The sequence below is a fragment of the Seriola aureovittata genome, chromosome 21 (assembly GCF_021018895.1).
Source record: "Seriola aureovittata isolate HTS-2021-v1 ecotype China chromosome 21, ASM2101889v1, whole genome shotgun sequence".
NCBI lineage: Eukaryota > Metazoa > Chordata > Actinopteri > Carangiformes > Carangidae > Seriola > Seriola aureovittata.
In genome coordinates, this window is record NC_079384.1 from 18,599,499 (window position 1) to 18,612,472 (window position 12,974).

A 12,974-nucleotide genomic window follows, 5' to 3' on the forward strand; every position below is an offset into this window, starting at 1 on the left:
CAGCCTCCTAAACAACCCAGTACCCTGAAAAATATCACAAACCTTCAGTGTATCAGTGTATGTATAAATATATTTCACCCCGATGCCTTCATGCTGGCACCGACCAACTTTTGGCCACAGCTGCTTTTAAACAAAGCCTGACTTCACATTTGGACTTTCTGTTTGTCTGGGACTGGAGCAAAGCTTGTTTTTGGATGAACAGTCTCTTCCAGCAAAAGCTCCCAGTACACCCATGTTTGGGTTTACCAGGTCTGTCTGACCTCTCCTGCCTCCTGATCCAACTCAATAATGATGTATTAATAAATAGTTCACAGCTCAGCCCATAACTGCCTTCCATCCAAACTCTGGTTCAAGGTGTTGTAGTGGTATAAATACTGCAAACCCTTTTCAAAAGCAGTATTCAAGATGGACAATCCTGCAGTCCTAGTTATATTTTACATATTTAAAAAGGAAACCGTTTTTGTTTTTTAGTTTTCAAACTCATTCAAACACTGAACAGGTTTCAATGAGATTTAGTGGAAAGTTGGGCTAATTTCCTGAATACAGATGTTGATGTTTTCACACTAGCACAATAGAGCATCTTTGCTACGTTTTCATGAACTACTGCAACTAACTGAATAAAAAAAATTGAATAAAGTTTGAGTAAGTTTGTACCCCTTCCACTCACTCATGCAACCAGCTTCCAAAACTGAGCATAAGGAAAACAAAATGGGGACCCACTCATGAATGAAGCTCCATAGCTCTACTATAGTTCAAAACTCCACAGTTTTTATCTGTTGCATATGAAGCTAGCAGATGATTAGCTTGGCTTAGGACGAACAGTAGAAATCGGGGGAAACAGCTACACTCTATCTGTCCAACGGTAACAAAAACTGCCTACCAGCACCTCTACAGATCACTGATTAACGCGTTTAATTGTGTTAAAATGACAATTCACCATTTTATGGTCTGTGACTTCCCACTCTCCACTGTCAATGTCAAATTATTGCTTTATGGGTCAGTGGTGAAGTCCACCTAAACAGTTCTGTCACATATAGAGGGGAATTAGGATGCACTGATTTAAATCCTCAAACCTGTTAAGCTTCTGCAAAGCCCTCATGGGTCTTTTTGGAAAACAATGGCAAACAACAGATCTGGTCATTTAGGTTGGACAACTTGACCTAAACAGACAGTGGTGGCAAGTGACTTGGTAGATTTGCCCAGGTGTTATACTTTAGTACGACTTTGAGGTACTTATACTCTATACTGTGCTACTTCATTAATTCAGTGGGAAAAGTTGATCTTTTTACTCCACTGTACTTGATGTATTTGATGAATAATACAGAGTATGATCAACATATAAAGTCCAATGTGTTATTATAAGTTAAGACTTTATTGATCATTGCGGTAAATTCAGAAGCTACACAGCAGGATTTAAAGTAACAGCCATACAAGAACGCATCAATAATTATGATAATAATATTTCAGTTGAAAGTTGGAATGCAGGATTTTACTTGTAACAGAGTATTTCTACACTGTGATATTGTACTTCTTCCACTACTGAAAATTAAAGATGTTCTATGCATTTTTTTTATGTATTTATTTATTTTAATCGAAGCACACACTTATCTAACAGCCTAATAGCAGGGTACAAAATCTTGCTTATTGTACCTTTAAATGAGATCTTTGTTGTTTTTACTATCAGTACTCCGTAAGTAAGCTGCAATTTTTCATCCTACACCTCTAGATGCTGTTGCTGCAGTGACACAAGTTGCATGAAAGTTCAGATTCAGTGTCTTCCTCCTCCTGCTGCTGTTTTGGTGCTCGCTCAACGGCACAGCTCTGTGTGTGGGAGACAATCACTGGTTAATTCCAGTCTCCAGTTCTCCACCTTGTGGTCCACACGCAGCACTGGGCTACTGCATGCATCGCTCTCTTTATTGCTGGAAATTGGGCATGGAAAGCAAACACACACAACGCGCACAGTTCACTGACACAGGTGGTCTGGGCTAAATATATGTGCTGCTATAAATAACCACATCTAAAAATAAGACTCACTGCGGGGGGGATAGGGGGGAGACAAGGAGTTCAAAAGTCTTTTTGAAAAACCCGCAGTTGTGGGTTAATGTTTATCATGAATTAGTAAGCAGGAAGAATGATTTAGTCAATGGCACTAAGACAACACAGCTACAGCCTGACCTAAAATTATAGGGCAACAGATGCATAGTCTAAACATCCGAAGCAACTTGATAGCTCAGTGGAGAAAGACAGTCATATCATAATACAGGCATGTAGGCCTTTATTGAGTGAGTCATTCTTTCCAACAGACCACTTTTTCCATACCCACATTAAAAAATAAGATCTATAAAAACAACGGGTATCACAAAAATGAGCGTGATGGGTTGTACACTGTCGACAACAGGTGGGAACAGGAACAGTCACTTATTTTTTTTTGCACAAAATTGTAATGCCTCTGCAGTGAGAAGATAAATTATTGGTTTGATGGATCTCAGGGAAAAAAGAAGCTTTAAAAGAGAAAAAAAAAAAACATGTGTCACAGGTGTTAAAGGTTGTAGCTGATCACTTTCCTTTATTGGAGAACTTTTTTTGCACCTATATACAAACATTTTTCATTTCAACATACATCAAAAGTCTACCAATGTTGTCCAGATTTAATAAGGGAAAAATTAATTAATGCTTTATCACATTTATTTTTGTTTCTATTTAAGTTTTGATTTAAATCCTTGACTTGCCTCCTCCCGTTTTATTTGACCCGTAACGATTCACAATGTCATCGGCCAATTAGTGTCAAATTGCTCTCCATTACTTCCATGTTGTGTTGTGTTGTCAGTCGCATCGCTCAAACACAAAAATCACACACACTCACAAAAGAAGACACACGCACGCACGCACGCACGCACGCATACGCACACACGCGCGCATACGCACACACACACACACACACACACACACACACACACACACACACACTACAATTGCGCCTGCTGCACTGTGCGTTCTCCCCTCCCGACTTCCATTGGCCGGGCGCGGAGCTTGGGGGCGGGCCGTGCCGGTGCGTGCTGTTTAAAAACGCTTTGGGAGAACTCACTGCGAAGCACATTATTCGAGACCGGTTCTCCAGAGACATGAGGGAAGTTTCACGCTTGATCTTGTTCGGCCAAAATAAATAACAAGCGCGCGGAAACGACGCCGGGGATCGCGGGGGCCAAGAAACGTCTGGATTATATTTCACCAAGCTGATTCCAGTCGGTCTTCAAATGAGCAACAGGTAGAGGAAACTGAGTTTGAGCCTCTCCTTTTGATAGATCCATTCCTCTTAAACTTTCATATAAATGTGATTCCTGTAATAAGCCGTCCACGCAATGTCAGAGCCGTTATCTTTTGGCAATCGACCGCTCATTAAGTGCCGATAGCCTCAACTTTTATTCTCCATGACGCGCCGACTTCCTGGCTTTTACGCACCACTTCTGCTGCCACAGCTGCTGTCAGATGACCCGCCAAAAAGTTTCACTTTATCAGGTCACATTTCGTTTCGCTTCATATTTTAGGGCTTTATATGATAAAATTTCTAATTTTCTGATGGTCTGAGCTGGAAATGAAACGTGTGTCTCAGTTTGAGGTGTGTGTGTGTGTGTGTGAGAGAGAGAGAGAGAGAATGTGTGTGTGTGTGTGTGTGTGTATGGATGATTGCATCAGAAGTCAGTTCCCTTTTTCCCTCAGCACCTGTTAACATTTGTCCCTGGCATTTGGTGCATTCTGAGGGCAGCTCTGTCTGTCTCCTTACAGTCAGATACTGTTCAATAAAACTGCTTACATCTCAAGACTAGATCATAATAATATATCAATAATCATTATTATTGTGTTATTTATTTAGGATTTTTTGTCCACTCTCTTTCAGTTTCCCTCTCTCTCAGAGTTCTACTTATTCTGAAAACAGAAGTGCAGATTTAGCTGCATGTGATTCATTTTAGGAAAATGATGAAAACCTGCTGCAATGTTTATTAAACAGTTTACATATCCGGCATCATCCGAGGAAAGCTTACACATGTCTTAGTGATAAAGTTTCCTCTGTATTTAGGAACAGTGCATGTACACTGGATGGTACTTGGAGTCATTTTGGAACTTGAAACTCTTTTATGTGGTATTTATGTACAAGTCTTACAAATTGCATCAGCCACTTTTGCTTTTTGCAAACATGAAACCAGAGTCTGAGTTGCAGCTGTGGTCACATCAGATATATTTACATATTTAATCTGAGTGTGAGACTGACTGACCCTCTACCCCTGAGGAAACTTTCACCACCAGCTTCTTTCTCATCTTAAAACTCTCCTGCCTTAGACAGAAATTCATCCCAGCAAAAAATAAAAAGGGAGACCACTGTACGCAGGTTGGTTTATTCTTTGTTGCTAGGACAGCCAAAACTAATGAGCGGTGTTGTAGTTGTGCCGGGAGAATCCTTAGAGCACAGCCATCATTACAGCAGAGAGAAAAAATCCCAGAGGACTCTGAGAGTCAACAAGCTGTGCATCTCTTGCACAGCTTGTACGAAGCACGAAGCTCACACAAGCTTCTGTGAAACAACAGATGAAGAGGATATAACCTGCATCTGTTCTGCACAGATGAAAGTTGAAAAAATGCAGTTGTTTATGCATGAAACTGCTCCATAAAGTGTTATCTGCAATGATAGTAATTCTAGAAGGTGGATGCTGATAATTTACTTAAATATTAAGTTGCACATGCAAATTTTCCTCCATCTTTCTTAATAATAAGAAGCATTACCTCTGAAAATGTGCATTAATAATGCATGACTGGATGTTGCTTTGGTTCAGTTTATCTAACTTATGGTGCATTTTCAGCTTCTGCAGTATATCATTTTAAAGATGAAGTTGATAAAGTAAGAAAAAGGATCTGCAGATCTGAACTTTCTCAGTTTAAGTTTTTAACATAATCCATTGCTGGTGCAAAACCATCCGTCCATGGGATCTCGCAGAAACGCTGTAACCCACAATCCAGCAAGAAATGATCAGGTCAGTGCAGGGCAGCCAAGAAAAACAAGTCAACTTTGTAAATGACCAATAACGGGACCTGAGTGCAATTACTGTGTGGCCTCTCTCAGTGGAAGTTGAAATGTTAGATCAGGGTTAAATATCACTGTTGTTGTTTGTCATAACTGGATGAAATATTGTTGGCACAGGGAGACGAGCTTTTCTTACTCTCGGTATAAAGTTTTTGATGGTTTTTCTCAGGCTGCACGCACGTCTGCCTCAGCAGGGATGAAGTTATCAGCTCTGACAAGTTACTGATAGCTTATGTTGAACAAGTAACTGCTCAAATGTTGAAGCATTCTTTTATTCTTTTGATGATATTGTCATTAATAGCCCTGATGGTGATTTGATGAAGTGTATCTGATTTATCTGGAACTGTTTTCTCTAACGGACATCCTCTGTTTCTGTTTTCTTGTAGCAGATGAACTTGATGAGGTCCAGTCAGATGAAGAAAGAGGAGTGACCACTTCATCCTCCTCTTGTTGCACTCCATCTAGGGGCCAGTGAGGCTGAAGAGGCGTCCTTCAGCCCGCCTCATTTTGTCACCATTTCGTCTCTGAGTTGGTCCCCCAAAAGTGTTTCAAAACTGTTTCTCCAACGCGTCTTCCAGAAACTCAGACTGTTTTCCAAAGCAGAAGCAGCACAGCCCTCCCAGACTGAGGTGATGGGAAGCGTGCGAGCCAGCCGCTACAGCATTGTGTCATCAGAGGAGGACGGCATGAAGCTTGCCACTATGGCAGTACCCAATGGCTACAGCAATGGCAAGAGCAAGGTGCACACGAGGCACCAGCCGCAGAGCAGATTTGTAAAGAAAGACGGTCACTGCAATGTGCAGTTCATCAACGTGAGCGAGAAAGGTCAGCGGTACTTGGCTGACATCTTCACTACATGCGTGGACATCCGCTGGAGGTGGATGTTCATCATCTTCTGCCTAGCCTTTCTCCTGTCGTGGCTGTTCTTCGGCTGCGTCTTCTGGCTGGTGGCCATCTTCCATGGGGACTTAGAGAGTGACACCCAGAAGTGTGTCTCCAACGTGAGCAGCTTCACCGCTGCCTTCCTGTTCTCCATTGAGACTCAAACAACTATTGGTTACGGCTACAGATATGTGACAGACGAGTGCCCTGTTGCTGTCTTCATGGTGGTTTTCCAAAGCATTGTGGGCTGCATTATTGATGCTTTCATAATTGGTGCCGTCATGGCAAAAATGGCAAAGCCCAAGAAGAGGAACGAAACTTTGGTTTTCAGCCATAATGCCACGGTGGCCATGAGGGACAACAAGCTCTGCCTGATGTGGCGTGTGGGCAATTTAAGGAAGAGCCACCTGGTAGAGGCGCATGTGCGGGCGCAACTTCTGAAATCCCGGACGACAGCGGAGGGAGAGTACATCCCCCTTGACCAGATGGACATAGATGTGGGCTTTGACAGCGGAGTCGACCGCATCTTCCTGGTCTCCCCAATCACCATCGTCCACGAGATTGACGAGGACAGCCCCTTCTACGATATGAGCAAACAGGACCTGGAGAACTCCGAATTTGAAATCGTGGTCATCCTTGAGGGAATGGTCGAGGCGACAGCCATGACCACACAGTGCCGCAGCTCCTACGTCGCAAGCGAGATCCTCTGGGGCCACCGATTCGAGCCTGTGCTCTTTGAGGAGAAAAACTACTACAAGGTGGACTACTCCCGCTTCCATAAGACATACGAGGTGCCAAGCACCCCTCTGTGCAGCGCCAGAGACCTCGCAGAGAAAAAATACATTCTCTCAAACTCCAACTCCTTCTGCTACGAAAACGAGATGGCGCTGGAGAACAAAGAGGACACGGACGAGGGGAACGGGGGCAGTGTTGGGCCTGACGGCACCCAGACAGACAACATCTCAGAGACTGAACACAGCCAAGCCACGGTGCCGCTAGAGCCTCGGCCTCTGAGACGAGAATCAGAAATATGACTGGTCAGACCTCAAACCTCACTTGAGAGATTTTTTTTAAAATCACCTCTCTACTCCAAAAGGCACAACGAGCCGAGCTGGGCCTTGGGTAGAGGAGAAGCCGAACGGTACTGCTGTGGGAAGCGGCAAGGTTTAAGACTTTGTATGTAAGAGTCTGAACATTGACTACATACAGTATGACAAAACACAGCACTACAAACCATGTGCATATTGCAGGATGAATTCTCCATGAAGTCCCCATGAATGTGTGCTCAGTTTCTGGTGACTGCAAGACGACAGAGAGGACGGAAGTTGAGATGACTTGAAAAAAATGCAGGCATGTCTCCGTTTCTCTGTCCAGCAAGAACATTGTGCTTTTAGAAAGGTGGATTTCTATTTTTTTATAGATTATGTTCTCTAGTGCTGCTAGAAGTTAGTGGAAGTTAAACAAAAAGCCCTTGTAGATGCTTTCATTTTGACACACTAGAACCAAAGAGTACATGAAAAGTAGATGTCTGGAACAAAGAAGGTACAGGTAGAGTATTTGTTCATGAGCTGGTCTCATAGCAGGCATCCCACAAGTCTAAATAAATTGCACCAAAAACCTTCTGTCTGCAAGAAAGGTTGAACTTTACAGCACTGAATTTCTGATCTTCTGCTTGATCCTTTGCAGTTGTTGATCTGAGAAACTGTTCGTTGCTGGTCAGACAGATAGAAACATGCCTGCTCACGTCAAGAGAAAGAGCAGGGTAGTATTAACAGCATCAAACTGACAGAAATCATTAATTTGAACCGAGACCGGGGTAATATGAGAATCTGAATGTTCTTAAAAGTGCTGCTATGATGTTGCTTCTTTTCTTTTTTTTTTTTTTTCTTCATGGTTGATAAAAATGCCAAAGAGTATTATTATCATAGTTATGTGTTTCTTAAAAACAACACCTGATTAGATTTGGTACAGAGAAGTAGAACGTTTAGGGAGTTTTAATGAGGTTTGTTTTTCAAGAACGTGTGTACAGTTTATCATTTTTTGTTAATGTTGATCATCCTTATCTTGAGCCACTTCATCAAGCCTTAATCTGAAAAGTCAAAAATGGGGAAAGTGACGATGTATAAATGTCAAAGACTCATGACATCTCTGGTGTTTGCTGCATCAAAACATTAATTTGGATAGTGCTCTACTGATGTTTGGAAGGTTTTCGGTGTCAGCTTGAACCAAGAAGTTGATTTTTTTTTTTTTTTTTTTTTTTTTTAAAAGCCAAGTCTACTTTAAAGGTTTAAAAATATGATTTGGTTTGTGATGGAATAACTTCTTTGCAAAGAAATCTACATCTCCTCTCTAATGTCTGAATCGGATACAGTGTTATGACTGGAGATTGGAAAAAAAAAAAAAATCAAATCAAAGTACAACATTCTCATAGCCACTTTCCCTTTTTGCTGTATGCAGACTACAGATCGGCTGACTTCATCATCATCATCATCATCATCACTACTTGAGTTTTCATTCTCTGTTGTTTTGTTTTACTTGAGAATGTAAAAGCATAGTTCAAAGCCAAATGTACTGTAACCCCTGCATATGAAGGCGTACTGCACAAGAGTTTGCATCAATACAAAGTTATATCCTGCATCTTTTTTTTTCTTTTTTTTTTTTTTTATACATAGCGACAGCAGCCACTAGGCTCCATACATCCTACATGTGTAAATACCTCCCTCCCTGTTGCAGTTATTTTGTATCAGTCTTCCAAATGTACTGCAAAACCATGGAATGTACAGATTTTTGTATTAATATTATTATTATTATTGTTGTACATGATATTATATTGTTCTTTTTCAATAAAATGTCAAGTGGACAATCAGTCATGCTGTGTCACTGGTCATAAAGAAGCAGATTAAGATCTTTTCTCATCCAAATATTTTCAGAAGTTTCAGAATAACAGGATCAAGTCAAGTGAAGTTAATTTTATAAACACAAAAACAGCTTAATGTGAATCCTCAGGGAGATGAGGGTCAGATGAGACTTAAGTTTAGCTTTAGGATTAGTGAAGAAAACCAAAAAATACTTTATTTTAACACGGTTACATGGAAAATTCATTCAATTACTCAACAGTCTTGAGATACTTTACTGTCCTATTTCCATTTTTATGCTTCTTTATAATATTCCAAGGGATATACTGCACTTTTCACTCCACTACATTAATTTGGCTGCTGTAGTTACTTCAAATATCAAGAATTTACATACAAAAGATGTAATCACCAAATACTTACCAATACTTCTGTTCCTCTAAGTGACTAAAATTAACAATGCAGGACCTTTATATGTAACAGAGTATTTTTGTGATGTGGTATTTCTACTTTGACTTACTTTTTCCAACACTATTATATCAAGGATTATACCAATCCTTTAACTGAGTAATTACAGAAAAGCAACAACATAAAAAATACTGTTACATGTTCGCTTTACAAGAATTAGCAGCAAATGTACTCACAAATATTGTAAGTCATTTTGAGCAAGACTTCAGCTTCCTTTCTTATAATTGTATAGCAGACATTTTGGGAAAGAATTAAGGAAATTAAGGACAGGACAGAAAACCGAAGTCTTTTAAATACCTTCTCAAAGGTATTTTAAAGGCAAAACACCTTTTACAAGTTATTTATACTTGTTACTTTCTTGAAATACAAGATGTCTTCTGGGCATCAGCAATACTTTGTGACACTACCTCATGCCAAATGTAAAGTAATCAGGTGTGTAAAGTAACTCCAGACATCTAATAAATGGAGTATAAAGTGCAGTGTCTCAGTCTTAAGTTTAAACATTTCTCTAAGTACCACTACCTCAAACTATACTTGTATTTGAGTAGTGCACTTAGTTGCCTCCCACCTCTGCGTACTGACAGAAGACCAGCAGCAGGGTGCTGTTGGAGCCTTGTTGACGCATTTGAGGCCTGAACATCTCCAGCAGCAGTGAGCTGTGACACTAACCAGCCTCCTCGGCCTGCGTCCTTCACTGGCACAGAAGGGATTAACATCTTTTTTTCCCCTCATCCTCTTGACATACATCGTGCTCATCTACCCCTCATCCTGTAGTGCTTTCTGCACGGCTCTCTCTCTGATGTCTGGTCTTCATCATTTCTCAGCTTTAAACCCAGAAGTAAAATTGAGTCACATGCCCACAAGTGGGATTTGAAATGGATCTGACAACCAACAAGAAAAAATACTTTAATACAGCTTTACTGTCACACAATAAACTAAACACGATGAAGAGGCTCATGTACACTGGGAACACAGCTCTTTGCAGAAAACTGATTATTTGCACTTTCCGGCACTGAACTGTTCAAAACCTGCACTAATCAATGTATTTCATATTATAACACTAAACAATTGAGCATGTAAAGTGTCGCTCATAGTCACAAACCCACCAACTATGATCTTTTTAGCCTCTTTCATCTCATAGTTTCCGTTTTTCTGCATATTTACTGTTTTGGTTCATTCTTAGCGCTAACATCAACTTTTCCAGTGGGAGCAGGCAGCTGTTTTCAGCAGAACTAGGCGTTATAAACCCATTTCCACTTCCTGCTCAGCAGCCAACAGCAGATAGACACAGTCAGAGAGCAGCCGGTGAACATAGTGGAGCATTTAGCAGCTAAAGAGCCAAAGATTTCCCTCAGTAGCTGGTGGAGACCAAACACAAAGCTAAAAAGAGAGGGAACCCAGAGAGTCATCAGGTAGACACAAACATGACTCAAATTATGTGATCATGTTGCTCTGTGTCTGCTAGATGTTTGCGTAGATGTTAGCCATGACAACTTTATATGGCAATATTATGTCAGAGCTGCAGGTTTGTGACCTCGCTTTGGAGTTCTTCTGCCACCATGTGACAAAAATAATGCAGCCTTAAAGAGACTGAACATTAGAATAAGAAAATTGTTGGTACCCTAAAATCACACACAAGGTCTAAATAGGCTTTTTAGGTCGACATAAGCAAAACTTTTCCAACTACATCAAAGGAGACAAAGAAAAACATCAAAAACCTCAGAACTGTAATAGAAATCAGACAATCCCTCACAGAGCTGTCTGGGCTTAAATCAACATTAAACAACCCATTTCTACTACATGGAGGTGAATATTTTGTCTGACTCTTTCTCCGATTGATCCTCTTTTTTTTTTTTCCTGGAAAGTTTTGCCTCTCAGGTCTAAAATTACTCAAATTCAGAGAAAGTAAAACCAGTTTTTGGTTCAACAACTCTCAACTCAAACAAATGCAACATGTGATGATAGTTTGCAAGTAGCTAAAGCTTCTTTTTTAAAGGGTCACAAACTGTGAAGGTTAAGAACCGCTGCTCCAAACCATCCTCTACAGTTACCTCTATGACATATGTTGATATCAAATATGCAATAGTGATCAATAAATGTGTTCAAAACTCATGCTAAACATCAGGATTTCATTGTCGTTTGTGTTCAACTATCAGTTCTTTGAAAGCAGAGAAAGAGGAAACTCTTTTTTTCCTCATGCTGGTGCTAGTTTTCCTTCTCTTCCTCAGCTCTGCCTCTTCTCCTTCTCCTCAACTGCACAGACAAAAAAAAAAAAAAAAAAAAATATCTGGACGTCAACCCAACTCAATGGAAAATTCCTTGGTTTACCATTAAGGAAGACTGACACTAATGTCAACTTGTGGAGTCAGAACTCGAGCTTTGAACGTGATGCTTCTGTGTGTGTGTGTGTGTGTGTGTGTGTGTGTGTGTGTGTGTGTGTGTGTGTGTGTTTCATTCGTCTGACATAAAGCAGCTACAGAATCTGATTCATCTCGATCAGGGGAAGACAGAGAATGAGTCAGAGTTGTTTCAGTTGCTTATTATAATCAGTATCCATGTTTCATATTTCCTCTGTGAGACATAATTTAAAATCACATTTTATGCTCTGAACCACAACAGACAAATACAGAACAGGACTGAGCAGAAGATATATAAGTCAAGCATCTGGAAAAATACTAATACAATAAAGTGACAGGAGAAAATTTGCTTTAGTTATTTATTTATTTTCTTGTAAACAAAAGCGCAGAAGGTGGCACCAGTTTGTCCCCCAGAGGCAACACTGGTGGGAAAGTAAGGAGTGCCTTTCCGGTCACACCATTTAATATTACATTTATTTATTGAATTATCAATTTAAAGTTGTGACCAGGAAAGGCACATTGAGGTTACTTCCTGTCCGAAAGGAAGAATAGTGGCACATTGTTAAGTGCTGTGCAGTGAAACAGTGGTGCAGCTCTTACTGCTGTAGGTGAACCTCTATGTTTCTATTGTGCAGCTCCGCTCACTCCCTGTTTATGAAAACAATAACATTGTGTATCAGCGAAGTAAACATCCAAAGGTAAATGTTAGGCCAACTTCCATTATTTCTGTGTAAACCCCTGAGATATCAAGTATCCAAACTGTTTACTTTTTATCACTATTTATTTGTGTTTTATACATCATGCTCCACAGCTGACTGAGCCCAGCTCCGACTCTCAGAGCTACAAATGCAATCTGGAAACAACAATGTCGGAGTAAAAAGCTTGGACCTGCAACACAAACACAATCTGTGCTCCTGAACTATAACCGGAACCTCTGGCTTTTATCGAAGCTTCTGGGAACCTGACGTTCAAACAGACTCAGCTCTTGTCCAGACCTGTGATCCTCACTGTGTTTTGTCTTTAGCTGGAGCAAAGTCTTCCTGCTTCACACGGACCCCTGCTTAGCCAGACAAAACCATCATCACAGAAGGTGGACGACTGGAAACCGCTCAGGTTCTCCTCTGCGGTGATGGATACAGTGTCACACTGATTAAGCTGCCTGGGCATCGCCAGTTTACAGAGACTGATTACCCATCTCAACCAAATGGAAAGTCTGACCTGCCGTTGCAGTATCGGACTCATGACAACATTTTCAGTGCCTGCTTCACAACGTCAACTTGAAAAATCACTTTCCTCCTGCGTTCGCAATACTTTCCACAACAATATGAGTGAGAGCTG

At 40.7% G+C, this 12,974-nt stretch overlaps 1 protein-coding gene across 1 annotated transcript; it reads left to right on the forward strand.

Annotated features, from left to right (window-relative positions):
- The first annotated feature begins 3,118 nt into the window (after positions 1 to 3,118).
- kcnj2a (potassium inwardly rectifying channel subfamily J member 2a) lies at positions 3,119 to 8,373 on the forward strand. The gene is made up of 2 exons (XM_056366916.1): positions 3,119 to 3,268; positions 5,464 to 8,373. Exon 2 carries the CDS (start codon positions 5,710 to 5,712, stop codon positions 6,991 to 6,993), a length of 1,284 nt encoding a protein of 427 aa, XP_056222891.1. The 5' UTR covers positions 3,119 to 3,268; positions 5,464 to 5,709; the 3' UTR covers positions 6,994 to 8,373.
- Positions 8,374 to 12,974: the final 4,601 nt, after the last annotated feature.